The 13,702-nt window shown below is 42.6% G+C and overlaps 1 protein-coding gene across 1 annotated transcript in view; it reads left to right on the forward strand.

Moving 5' to 3' along the window:
* Window positions 1–569: 569 nt before the first annotated feature.
* Window positions 570–13,702, forward strand: part of T265_13618 (hypothetical protein) — a gene marked incomplete at both ends in the record, with an annotated part of 21,592 nt that continues 8,459 nt past the window's right edge. The window contains 2 exons of the mRNA XM_009169736.1: window positions 570–898; window positions 7,649–7,835. Coding sequence (XP_009168000.1) covers window positions 572–898; window positions 7,649–7,835 — 514 coding nt within the window. The remainder of the gene's footprint in view (window positions 899–7,648; window positions 7,836–13,702) is intronic.

The raw sequence follows: 13,702 nt of genomic DNA on the forward strand, positions 1-13,702 counted from the left end.
ATTGGTTGTGTGACGTTGACCGTTCTTGGATTAATCACAGAAATGGGATACTACCAAAACAAACTGTGATGGAATTTAATTTATCAGTTTAGTTGTGAGAAGGGAAGAGAATACAGAGTATTGTTGTACTGCGTGGACCAAAACTCAAGATCTTAATTACTTAAACGAACCAGATTTATGCAATTAATTCTTAGTTCCCCAGAGTGTGTCATTGTTGCATAGAAATACAACTAGCGCAAACTACACGCACTTTGCCGTTTATCAATGACAATCACCATTGCCCGGTGAAGTATTCCGCCTTTCAATCGCTTGAGTTCATCAGTTCTTAAATGGATAGACAGAAATGTTGAAATGACGACGACGAACAACACCTATGTCTTTCATTCTTTCCCTTCCAAGTCAAATGCTCCAAAGACTGGATCGCATGAAACATGATAGCACCGTACATACTCGAACAGAATGCTCCATTTGTAAGCAGGAATTCGGACGTCTGAGCAACCTGGCCCAAGTGTGTTGCGACTGCGGCCGCCACGTGTGTTCCGCGTGTTCAGTTGATGTACCGGTTGCACGAAGGTCACGAAACTCACACCCATTAACGTCGCGCACTTGGATTGCATTCAGACCAGGAGCAGCGTCAGCACGTAGTACCCCGGTTCACAATGCGTCCAATCCAGCAATAACGCGCTCCAGACATTTCTCGGATAATATTGAAACTCCCAACGGTAGAAGTCCCACGGAGGAGACCGCAGGGGAAAAAGCATCCCAGCGCGCCCGATCCGTCTCAACTAGTATCACTCAAAAAGGTCACGAGCTTCTTGAGCGCATACGCGAAAGAAGGGGAAGCAGACAGACACCAACTACGGAGACCATATGTAAAATTTGTCGCGAAGCGCGCGAGGTAAGTTGTCTCATAAATTGAATATTTTCACATCATCCGTTTGTTTTCATGTTTTTCGTAAGGCTCAGCAATTACGGAAATTCAATAAGTCTACCGCAGTCACTTTAGAATTGCTTTCGATAGATGATCACCAACAAAGATGTTTTTTGTTTCTCGCTGTACGGCAATACTACTTTATAGCCCAGCAATAATCATTTATGTCCAAAACGCAAGCGGCACCGGTACGTGCTTCGTTTAAACCCATCCAAAAGGCGAATTTAGTCCTCTGAGAATTTGAGGTCAAGGAAAACTAGGTATAGATAAAATCACCAGCACTTGTTATCCAGTCAACATTCTTTAAATCGATATTGCTCATGCGGTGAAACAAGAATGCTCTCCTTGATATTGTCACATGGTTGACAAGAAGAGTCATCGAAAAAGTAACTTGTGTAGCCCAACGCAGCCGGGGTGCTAGAATTGATATCATAAAATGTTCAGGACGGAATAATTGGAGTAATATACGTCCTGAGACGTATGTGTTAACCACGTATTAGCTGCTGTTTTCAACACTGTTTCGTAATTAATTTGCAGTAAGCTGTGAACTTTGAGGAACTAGCCCTCCATGGATGAGTTGTGTACAGTTTTTTTCCTGCAGCGCAGTTTTTACTAGTCGAGCGCCATACATTTTAACTAATTAGTTCTAAATAAGAAACTACCTGAAGAGCACTTCGAAAGGCAAGTTCTTCCTAAAGGGAAATCAAATGCGAAACACTCAACGGCCCTCCTGACTATAATTAATCGTTACACCTCCCCTCCGCTTCTCTCTTAAACTAATGAACCCAGTATAGCTAATTTGAGTGTTGTAAACAATCTACTCTCAACAGATTTGCACTGAGTGTAACGTTTCTTCATCCGTTTCATACAAATGCACCTTAGGTGGAGCTGCACAGGTGCCCAGAATCCCAAACTGACAAGCAGCTGGAGATAGCTCTTGATATCAAAGATAGGAAACACAGGCTACTTTATGCGGCTGGACCAATTGATATATGCAACTCAACTGTATAGGACGCTTGTCTGAAACGAAGTATGATAACTAATGATGAATGGGGCTAAGCCTGCTGGGGTCAGTGATTAATGGAGCAACCTCAATTACCTCAGTATCACTTTAGTTCATGGGAAGGTGTTCTTCATAGATTAACTCACTTTCAGAGGCCAGTTGAATTGATCGGGGACGCATTTACTGAAAATACTCGAGGAGGGTTGAACTGGAACTCTTAAAACAAAGATGATTTTAGAACGGGGGCTTTAATTTGGATTGGGCGAGGAGCTCTGTTTTTAGGACTGACAATTGTGAACTTCGTGGTTGCAGAGGCTTTTAAGTTTGATGCCTAGTCTGATATAAAAATATCAACCGATCATCAATGATGTGAACAGCACTCAATCTTGTTTTGATATACTCTATTTCCTTCGCAAAATACGAACGTGGGTTCATAGTTTACCTAAAGATTTTCGCTCCAATTTCTCCTAAAACCGCCATGATTTGTCACTAAGGTAACGATCCCGGCAGATTTTTTAGACGTACTTAGAAATCCTAACTTCAGTTCATATCCTCATGACTATTGTTGGTCACCAGTTATCTACAGGGTAAATACATTTTCTAAAAGAACTTTAAAATGTTTCCAAGTGCTTGGTTTTAGACTAGATTCTACAATCCTAGTGGCAAGTCAATCGTTAGCTAGTTTTGAGGCGTGTTTGTCAGAAGGCTCACAGCTATTTTTAAAAGAAACCGTTTTTCACCCAGTAACCAGTTTCTATACGTGTCACTAACAATGATGGAACGGCTCTTTTAGAAATTTCAGTACAGTAATCTCCAGAATAAGGGAACCACGGTAGAAAGAGAGATTTTGTACCACCCCTTGAAGGTCATGTATCTCACCCATCATTATTGTGCCATTTTGCGGAAGATTGTACAGAATTGTACAGAGTTCAAATCCCGCCACCACCCTGGACCCTCTTTGGTGAACTTATTCTAGTATCCGTAATTCGATTTAAATGACTGAAAAAATCACCAGCCATCCAGGCCCCAAGTTTCGTTTCACATCAGAAAAACCATGGAATTAGTTAGGTGACAGGCATCCAGTGGTCCACATGAGCCTGGCAGTAGCTGCTAACTTCCTCCCGGAGTTTTATACAGAATTCACATTTGGCGTCATAACGATTCCTTCTTGAAGTTTGGTCCGTTCAATAGATGATGAAAGCACAGTTGTATGGGACGGACAATTGAATGTTAGCTTCGTTTTTTATGGATTAATGACAAACTCCCTTTGTGTGGCCATCACACAATGCATTGACAGAAATCTGAATAGTTTCCACATAACCATTGTTGTTGACAGCGGTTAAATACTTCAGATCATCCACACCCACGAGACCGGAGAGGTTGGCCTGGGACGCAAGACTGTTTGCATTGAACTTAATCCATTCGTGCTCGAGGACCGATGCTTGTGAAACGTCGCCTTTACACGCAGGCGACTCTGATTGGGGTGCATTGACTGCACTGAATACACTGACTACATTGGTCTACAACTGCTACCTAACTTCAAGGGCCGAATAGAAAATACAAACAGTTTACACTAAAAGTGGGAGTTTAGCCATAATACAGTGCGCAAATCAAGCACAGAATACCATCAATCCAACGAAATTCCACATAATGAATATCGTCTTTCCTAAGACGATCGTACGGCTATACACTCAGATTAAAGGTGCCAGGCGAACATGATAGTACCGAATTCGGCCACCGAATTGAAGAATACCTGCGTACACAAATTGACTAACTTCCAGAAACAGTTCCGCTAGCCAACGACAATTCACGCTGATAGCAGTGAAACTGTCTTTTGGCTTTAAACATATGACTAAACTAGGAAATTCAACTAATTTTCTTGATTCAGACCCTCATGATCATGAGCCGAATGTAAACCATCTACAAAGCTTAGTGGCTCTTAATGATGATGAAGTGCTCGAGAGCGGATAACCGTGCGCTTAGTTAGGCAGCTTGACATACGATGTCAAAGTGTGGCCGCATTCAAAATCAGAAACACTGACTATGTTCATCTCGATTGGTGATGAAACGTTTGCAATCCAGCTACCAAGCTCGGCGGACAGACCAACAACCAGACTTCTCACAATGTAAGTCTGTTTGCCTTGTTTGCCATTTACCACGATCGAGCTTCCGCCCTGTCATTGAGGTTAATCCATGCTAAAAAGCCGGGAAACAGTCGTTTCAGACTTATCGAGAATCTAAACCAGTGCGCATTCCAGAAAAATTGGAGTAGTTCGAAACTTTGGGCTGTTGGCAAGAATGAGTGAAATAGTTTACGAAAATCCGAGGCTGTCAGTGCTGATCACCTTTGAGCACGGCTATGGATGGATGAAAAACTGTTTGGCTGGTTGTCACAAAGCATATAGCGCCACTCATCCTTCAATCCGCAAATGCGTCGCGTAATAACTGGCTCTTCGAATGTTGACATGTCAGGTGAACGTTTTGCTCACCTTTCGGGATTATTATTCCTCTGAGCCACTTCCAGATTGATAGTAGTTTGCAGAGATCTGATAATCTCATTTGAGATTTCTTCCTGTCAGTGAGGTTAGTGTATATTCGAAGGCACTGTAGAGCTATATAGTCGTAAAACACCAATCATAAGGTTGCTGGAAACGCTTCGACAGCCCACGACCGCTTCTGTCCTCCTAAGGGCTCATCAGGTAGGCGACCTCCCGAGTTTCCGTCAACTTAATGTCCTGCTTGAACCCGAATTCGACAGATTTTGACAAATACAACAATTTGCATACCAGTTTGATTTTGTTTCCAGGTAAGTCTACGTCAAAAGCGCATTGATATGCGAATGAGATTATTTGTCAAAATTATTTTAATTCGGCTTCAAGTAAAACTCATGGTTGACGGAATCTCAAGGACAGCATCTGCCTGGTGAGCCCAAGATGGGCGAAACTGGTCGTAGGTTTTTCAGCAATCTTGTGAATAGTTTCCTATGTGAACATATACTACAATATCTTGAATACCTTACTGAGTGAAGCATGAAGCGGTCGTTGTGTACAACATTCAGTTAAAGAATAAAATAAACGAGATCAAGTTGTCTCCGGTGGAAACCAAACTGACTTGCAAATGAGTGTATTTGTCCCAATCAGGTACCATCTAATTTTCCAATTTTTTATCGATTATTCAGAGCAACTGTGCGGTCTTTTAATAATTTGTATTGTTTTATATGACAAGCAACCATCTGTTTTCCCTTAACTTCGAAGTCAGGGTGGCCGAGAATGTCCGTGATTTGTCACCCTTCCTCTTACTCTACCGATGAATGCGCCAGTTTCTGGAACTTGGAGAACACTGACCAGTTAAGTAGTCTAGCACCTAACAGGCAGAAAAAAGTGTGGCATCCAGCCCAAGTTTCCAGAATCTCCGAGGCGTCCGCTAATCACCACAGATAGATGAAGCACCGAAACTTACAGTAGCTCAGGCTGTGGCACTCCAAACCCGTGAATCAGCTCTTCGTAGGCAAAATGTCCTAATCACGTGCTGGGCCCACCAGAATTTGACTTCTTCCCCTGCCCACACGTCGAAGCTTAAGATAAGTTTCAGAGATTCATCCGTCATCATATTGGTCACATGATCAGGTTATCAACTCCGTGTGAAGACTTGACCTAAACAGCTGTTGCTGATTTCAAACAATCATCATCATCATCATCATCATCATCATCATCATCATCCGATCATGCCTTCCCCTATTATTCCTAAATTTCTATTTGAACCTTGTTGACTTGACTTTTGCAACTTTGACTTAAGGAAACCTAGTGGTTTTTCCAAATGGAAATTTTCCACCTGCGAACTACTCATGACGGAAGAATCAATAGGCCAAATGATTACTTCACACGAACACCTCACAGTTCATTATCATGTAAACAGCCATCTCTGCGTGTTGAATGCTTTTGCTAGTTACTTCTACGTGTGAATAGATTAGATCAGGTGCAGTGAGTGAATTAAGCATAGTCTCCCGACCAAGATGGTTGCAATAGCGCCGCAGGAACTCTTCAAGGAGCACAATGCGCTTTGTCTTGTCTTTTAAAAATCCACTGGAAAATGAGTGATGAGACTGACTACAGTTCAAAGCAAAAGAACATGAATAACATGAACTGCAGCGAGTCGGGGCCAAATGTATGATAATCCAGTTCTTGCAAAGACCCTTAAACAAGTCAGCATATGTGTACCAATATTTTCAGCTGAATAAATTTCGACATCAGTATTACGGCCGTCTCGAACAGCAAAAATAAAAATGCCTGCATTTATTTCGTTATTCTACACGGACATACTAGGCACTATCAAATCCTTCAGTTTCAGATGGGCGGATCCACTATTCCGCCTTACTTGAAACGCAACTGAAAAGCCGGTGAGCTATGAATTTCAATAATTCAAGCACACTTACTTGGTTGTGCAGTATCAACCAACTGATAAAATTTAAAGTAGATTTTTGTGAAAGTTGCAAATAATCCTACATGAAGGTGAAGTACTGATTTTTGTAAAACATATGCAGCATACATCCAGTCACCGATGGCGGTGGGGCGAAGAATGTCTCTATGAATCTTCCTTCTGAGTTTTGTACAAGCTAACACCTGGTGACAATACTGCCTATGAAAAGGCAGTGTAACATTCTGAGCAAGAGTCAATACAGGCTCCAACAGAAAGTAGACCCTAACGACTAACCTGGTGGAATTTGGACGCTTGTTCAGAATGTGATAGACAGCTGTTCACAAATGTTACAGCCGACATGACCAAGCTTCCTAGAAGCAAGAACTGTTGATAATTTTTATCCTCTCCGGTAGTTAAGACAACTGTTAGGCAGGCTTGACTTGCCAACGGTGATTAGTCCGAAAGAAACCTTGAAAAGTTTGGTAGAAATCCAGCACAGTCTGAATAGCGGTCACATTTGAAAGGATTATCGTAACTGAGACCTATTAAATACACGCCAGTGAACGAGTTTTTGCGCCTCAGAAATTCAAATTTATTGTCTACCGGTTGAAGTTACTCTACGAAATTCACTCATCCTGCACGCAGAAATCGTTGAGGCATAACAGTTTGTGTCCTAGATTTCAATCACCTGACAGTCTGTTCATTCCACTTCGTTGATAACGCGTTAACCCACACAACCTGAATATTTTTTTTCTGTAACTGAACAGAGTAAAACATATGTTATCACTCCGAGTGACATGTCCAAAGTAGATGGATTAAACAGCCCGTATGCTTCATACGGGAGGAATGAAAAATGCTCATGCGGGAAAATATGGCACGAAGGTCACATAATTTCCCACTTCCCATTTCCGGGAGAGTTGTTGATGGAGCTAACTGGCCACACTGGTGCGTAATGATTATTCAGCCTAGCCTCGTTGGATGCTCTGAACTCCCAGCTTAATTTGAGAGATAGAAATCTGAATTAATTTCCTTAGTTGTCGTTGTGACAAGTTAAGAAGTCTACAATTCTGACTGTTGCTGTTTTTAAATCGCTAAATCGATCAGCATACGGGACTAGCTAAGAACTAGCTCTGAGCATTGTTCTGAAAATTTCAGTGATGCTGAGCATAAGGTGTCTCTGTATGTGCCAGCTTATAAGACAGAGTTCAGTTTTGTTCACACACAACAATACAGATGTAGTGTAAAAATCCATGGTGATTGCTACTATGTGTTATTTCGTCCATGGTTTTCGCGCACAGATATGGAAACGGTCAGGTGCCTGGTTCTACAAGACCCTCCCTCGACCATCTTCCCCCGCCATCAGTCCAACCAGTCCGGACATGATGTTATCCCAAACCGTGAGCAGCCCGACCGAATTGGTCCAACCGGTTACCGCAGCTCAAACGGAACAAGAACCAACCTCATGGATAAAGCTTCAACCACGAAGTACGTTCGCTGCTAAGATGATGTAGAAAATCTAGTTCGCCGTAGTTAAAGTTTAAAAAATGGTTGAATTTTGCATCTTATGATGTCGACAAATTTCACTGAGGGGAAATTCCGTTTAGGTCATTAAGTGCATAATTGAATGCCTTATCCCTACTCTTGGTACTTTGTTAGTGATATCAGCTCACTTGGAAGGACGGTGATTTTTCACCGCCAGGAGCCACACAGAACAGGGGCGTGAGCTCCTTGGCTTATAAAATTCCATTAACGTCCAATACGTCAATATGAACCGACAGTCACAAATGCTTTAAAAGAGCTACGCAAAACGTGCTCAAAAGAGGCCATGGGATTGTAGCGGATGACCCCTGCCCTTTGACAAAACGCTGGGCAATAATTACAGTATTCAATGGACACTCACACTGAGTCTTGGTGAGCGCTCTTCTCCACCTAACACCTAATTTCTCCGCGTGCGGTAACACAGATTAACAAGTAAAGTAGCTCGGTTTGAGGCAGATATCGAAATTTTGGGCCTTTGGCCCAAATCAACTCTTTCCGTCCGTACTAGGTCATCCGCTGCTCAAAGTGACATTTGATATCCGCTCTCCCCGTTAGATTGTTCGATGATTTTTCATCACTTCTGAGAATCTCGTGAGCTGTGTTTCAAAAACACCCCTAAAAATCCTGTTTGAGCTAATTAGTCTCAAGGGTTCAAATGGATGGAATAATGGATGACCCTTAGACTTTCTCTTGGTGGGCAGACCCCAATTTGTTTTAGAACCAGAGGACTAAACTGATGTAAACAGTACGTTCTCCGCTGTGAAATTAACCGATACAACCAAGTCTCACCAATAACCAAAATGTTCTCAACTTGTTACTCATTTATGTATGCGCCGAAAGGACTATGATGAGTATATACATACAAACAAGTTCTAGAGCACATTCTCCAATAATTTAAGGAAGGAAAATGGCACAGGAGGCATAATTTTATCTGTTGATGTTAATCCTTAAGCTAAACAACTCAGTGATAGTGAACATTATTGGCGTAATATGTTCGGTTTTTCCGCTCCAGAGACAAGTATTCATCATTAATTTATTCATTTGCGTGCAGCTCTTAGTCTGTTTATTTTAAAGATCACCTTTAAGGATAAAAAGCACTTTACTGGCGTAGTCGAGTTACGCAGTTGCATTACGTGACGACTATTTAGCTATTTCAACCCTGTGTTCGAGACTGTCGTGCTTTTGGCGCACGCACATAGATGCGAAATTTGCCCTGGTAAAACCTCGCCTAACTGCCCGTGATCTTCCGATATGACCAAAACCGAATATAGGTGAAAGGCAGTCTGCAAACACCGCGGATAAGAGGAAAGTGTAGACTAGAATTGACTTACCTGACTCCAACTCTACGTCTCAGAGATGAATACAATCAGGATTGAAAGAATCTCTAGAATACGGTGACTACTGTCAGTTGGTCTGTTGTCTCAAAGAAAACAGACCATCCAGTAGACTACCGAGGGCTCTGCCTAGCTTGTCCTACGTGAAATTCATCCACAACAGCGGTTTGATGCTAAAAGATTGGTCATGACCCTGTTGGTGACCAGAAACGTTTGGAAACCTACACAACCATAATGATTTATGTTGTTCTGAGTTAAAATCCGGAACCTGACAGAAGCCAGCACCTTTGGGAATTTGAACACAATGATTCAACATGTCGTCTTTTTTTTAATCTTGACCAAAAAGTTCAGATGTTGCCTCTTAAGGAGATTTTAATAGGCAGAGTGTGTATGCCAAACCAAGCTAGAATGGTATTACGAAATTCTGTGCAGTAGCTGAACAAACTTATGAACCCACTCTTCTTGGAGATTGCGAAGAGTTATTCAGACGATTCGCCAGCCACTGAATATGAATTAGTTACGTGTCCGTTGAAAGCAAAATGATCCCCAGCCATTCAAACTTTGTGTGTGTGGGATTCCAGTTCGAAAAGCAGTCATATTTAAAATGCCCGCCAGCTTTCCTTTGTGATTCTTCATGTTCGAATGGACACCACATATTACAACAGGTTGAAATTTGTCTCTTGTTCAATGTATGGTGTGCTAGTGATTGATCAGCGGGCGCTAAAAATAGACTATTTACGAAAGTGAGGCACTGATGACCGAAACGCAATTCTAACTCGGTTGAAGGTTTCCATAAGGACATAAGATCTACCTCGCCGTAAACCTTGTCTCACTAATGAGGGCCTGTTTTGTACCCCCTGAATTATGAGCCTATAGAACAAGAGCTTTGATTGATCAGTGCGTTTTGGTTTGCTGTGGGTTTTCGCATTGTGCAGACCAGTTGAAATTTTTCATTAAAAATTAAGTCGTAATTAGGCACCTTACAAAGGCTGAGTTGTTCGGCAAGACGTGAAGTTGAATTCTGCAATATGGTTTCAGCAATCTGCATAGATTAGTTTACGCCGCCGCCTAGTTAAAGCAACGCAACTTGGGGAGTTTTGCCAAGTTTATCATTTCGAACGTTGTCCGTTCCCTGGTTCCTTCTAATCCACGTAACCGTCGAGTGATACTATATGAGGGATGCAGCTTTAGTGAAACAAACGGTTCATTTCATTGGTACTCAACACCTGTACTGAACACCGGGTAGTATGGATTTTATGTTGGTAAAGCTTGTACCTGGACTTTGATTTACACTGCTATAGGTTGGTATCTAGTTATCGCGTGACCTTGAGTGACAAATCGCAGTTGAGCAACACAAAGATGAAGCTCACCGTTGCCTGATTTTAAACTATCAAACAATTTGACTAACATAATTCTTGGTGCTACAAGGCTCGTCATTAAACGTTGCAAATTGCCCAACGTTGCCCAAAGTTCTTGGTGGACTTATCAATTAATTGAATGACCAACGGTATGTTCAAATTCCGTAGCATTCAAACCACCGTCTTGTGCCTATCGGCAATGGATGAGCTGTGTGCATTTTCATGGGTAGTGTAGTGGACTCAGATGGCGATCACGTATGATAGATAGCTAAACTAGAGTCAGTTGCGAAAGTTCGCAGTCCTGTTAGTTCTCACCATCACTAGGCCTTTGTTTGTAACACTAGCTTCACACTGCCCACTTGTATAATCCATTGCGTTCATGCCAGCTTGTTTTAATTCGGGAATCACGAGGCCATACCTACATCAGTGCTGTTAAAAATGAAGAAAAAATCAAACCAAAACTCATGTCATGAAACGCCGAAAAGCACTGGAACTAGAAAACAGGAAACTATGCAGTGAACAGATGACTTCTACAGTCATGCACGAAACCACTTGGAAAGCAAAACAACAAACGTCTTCGAGGGACGGAGATTACTTAAAATGTGCCAGAATCAAGAGCAAATGAATTGGTTTGCCAAACAGTGCTGTTAAAATGAAGAAAAATCAAACCAAAACTCATGTCATGAAACGCCGAAAAGCACTGGAACTAGAAAACAGGAAACTATGCAGTGAACAGATGACTTCTACAGTCATGCACGAAACCACTTGGAAAGCAAAACAACAAACGTCTTCGAGGGACGGAGATTACTTAAAATGTGCCAGAATCAAGAGCAAATGAATTGGTTTGCCAAAGTTCTTAGAAATAGTCTGCATATAAACAGTCCCCGAGTACGAAACGGAAACCAATCCATGCTCAAGTATCTACATCTTTCCCAGTGGCCAAGGAGATGCTTCGGTGAAGGGTTTTCAAAGCCTGATACTGCTACGCTAGTATAGAGAATTCACCTCAAGTGAGAAAGTCATTTCGCAGAAAATGAAGGGAAATTTCAAGTGCTCGGCTGCCAGGTTTATTAGGCTTTCTGTACTACATTCGGTTACTTAGACTGTCTTAAGTAGGCTCAACTGCATAAGTCAAAATGGTTAGTCAAAATAAGTCACGTACCGCGCCGCCAAAGTTAATGCGTTTATGAATCCGACAGTAATTCCTGTCGCAAGAGTATCATTTTTGACGGTCGGTTTCAGCTACATCTGGATTATCCAGTAGAATATTGCCCCGTCTCTTGGCTCGCAAACCTGAAATGATAATCAAAGACTTCAGGTAAAGTGATGGTGAAAAAAGTCCAAAAAACTACCAGTTACTGAAAAATTTCATTAACTAACATTGCATACATATTGCACGTCCCATCCGCACAACCTCCGCTAAATTGTACTTATCAAAAATTCTCTGAATGCAATATGATTAATTCAGCTTCCCAAGCTGGAATGATGTCAGAAGAATTGTGGTCTAGAGACACAATTCCTCCTATGATAACCAGTCTCCTAGGGGGCTGGAGGTTTCAATGCACTCCATCATCACAATCATCGACAACGTGACAACAGTGTTCAACACCAATGCTTCGCCGTCGTAAAACCATGATTAATTTGAAGGCCACATCGTGAAGAATAGAAAAATGGCACAAGGAAGGGACCTAATCCTAGCTTACCACAATAATTCCGAGGCGCGTCCATCTCCAGACACTCATTCAGGCAACAACAACACCACTGATCGGTTGACAGCCATATCTTGCAGCGTGTCCAAACATTCGCAGTAGGGATCTTGCTTCCCCATCCTGGAATACGAGCGGCACCGGGAACACTAAAACGTTTCGTTATCTCCTTCATACCCTTCTTCCAAGTCAAAAGTTGACCACCCTGACTTTGTCACTCTGAGACATTCTATTAGGCAAACGACTGTTTGACATGTGTATTACATAGCCTAAACAACGCAGCTTCTAGTGCCGGACACATTCTTCAATGGAAGTACCCGTTACACAACCGAAAACACGCTTTCTAACTGCCTCATTACGGATTCGCCGACACCAACCCACACGAGCTATGGTTCTGAAACAACGATTGTCGAACACCTGAAGACGTCTCAGTTCCGCTGTTCGAATAGGCCAAGTCTCACAGCCATACAACAAAACAGCCCGTAATGTAGCTTGATACACGTCCTTTCAGATTCAGGGATAAACCATTCTGACGCCATAGGTGTTTCAAATTAGCAAACGCGGCCCGAGTTTTGCAGATACGTGCAGTTAACTCATCTGTCACGCTATAATCAGAACCAATACAACTTCCAAAATACGTAAAACTCTCCACAAATTCCAGTGCCTCCCCCTAGATTGTAAGTGGCGTGTTCAGTGACTGCACATCCACTGGTCAACCGAGTTGAATACGCCTTGGAAATGAAGGAAAACCATAATTGTGGGTTGCTTCGACATATGGCGTTGTTTTAGCACCTGATGGAGTGTGAAGATTTGGTCAACACAATCCCTACCAGGGCGGAATCCCACTATCTGCTCTCGAATCAGTGTTTTACGAGGCACCGCAAGGCGACAAAGCGTTTAGAAGGGGCTCTAAAAACCACTTTGCTAAGTTCGTCTGACATCCACAACTGCGTCTTTCAGTTGCCAAACGATTTGTCCGCACCTTACGCGGCCCTGGGCAACGTCAGGAGAAGCGACTCCGGACGAGTGCGTGGTCGGAATCCGCAAATTTGTTCCGAAACGACCGGCAGTCCGTTGATGGTCCACGCCATCAGTGACTGATAGCAATGTGATCGGTTTGAGTATGTGGCCGGCCTGGCGTTCGATGACAACAAATGGCGAGACGATTTTTGCCACCGATTACTTGTGTACAGCCAACACACGGCGTGGACATTGTGAGCAGCTTTTTGGATCTCAGACCTTACACTTTCATGAAGCAAAACTTTTCTCATTTCGCATAGTTGGTGCACGGAATATCCTTCCTCCGACGGCTGTCCACGCTCCATCTGGTACCCAATTCAAAGCACTTTTTGACACTTTTCTATGCGGATCATCCTTCTGGCAAGCTTACTCCCCGGCGCTCAGTACCTAAAGAG

This window comes from Opisthorchis viverrini (genome assembly GCF_000715545.1).
Source record: "Opisthorchis viverrini unplaced genomic scaffold opera_v5_84, whole genome shotgun sequence".
Lineage (NCBI taxonomy): Eukaryota > Metazoa > Platyhelminthes > Trematoda > Opisthorchiida > Opisthorchiidae > Opisthorchis > Opisthorchis viverrini.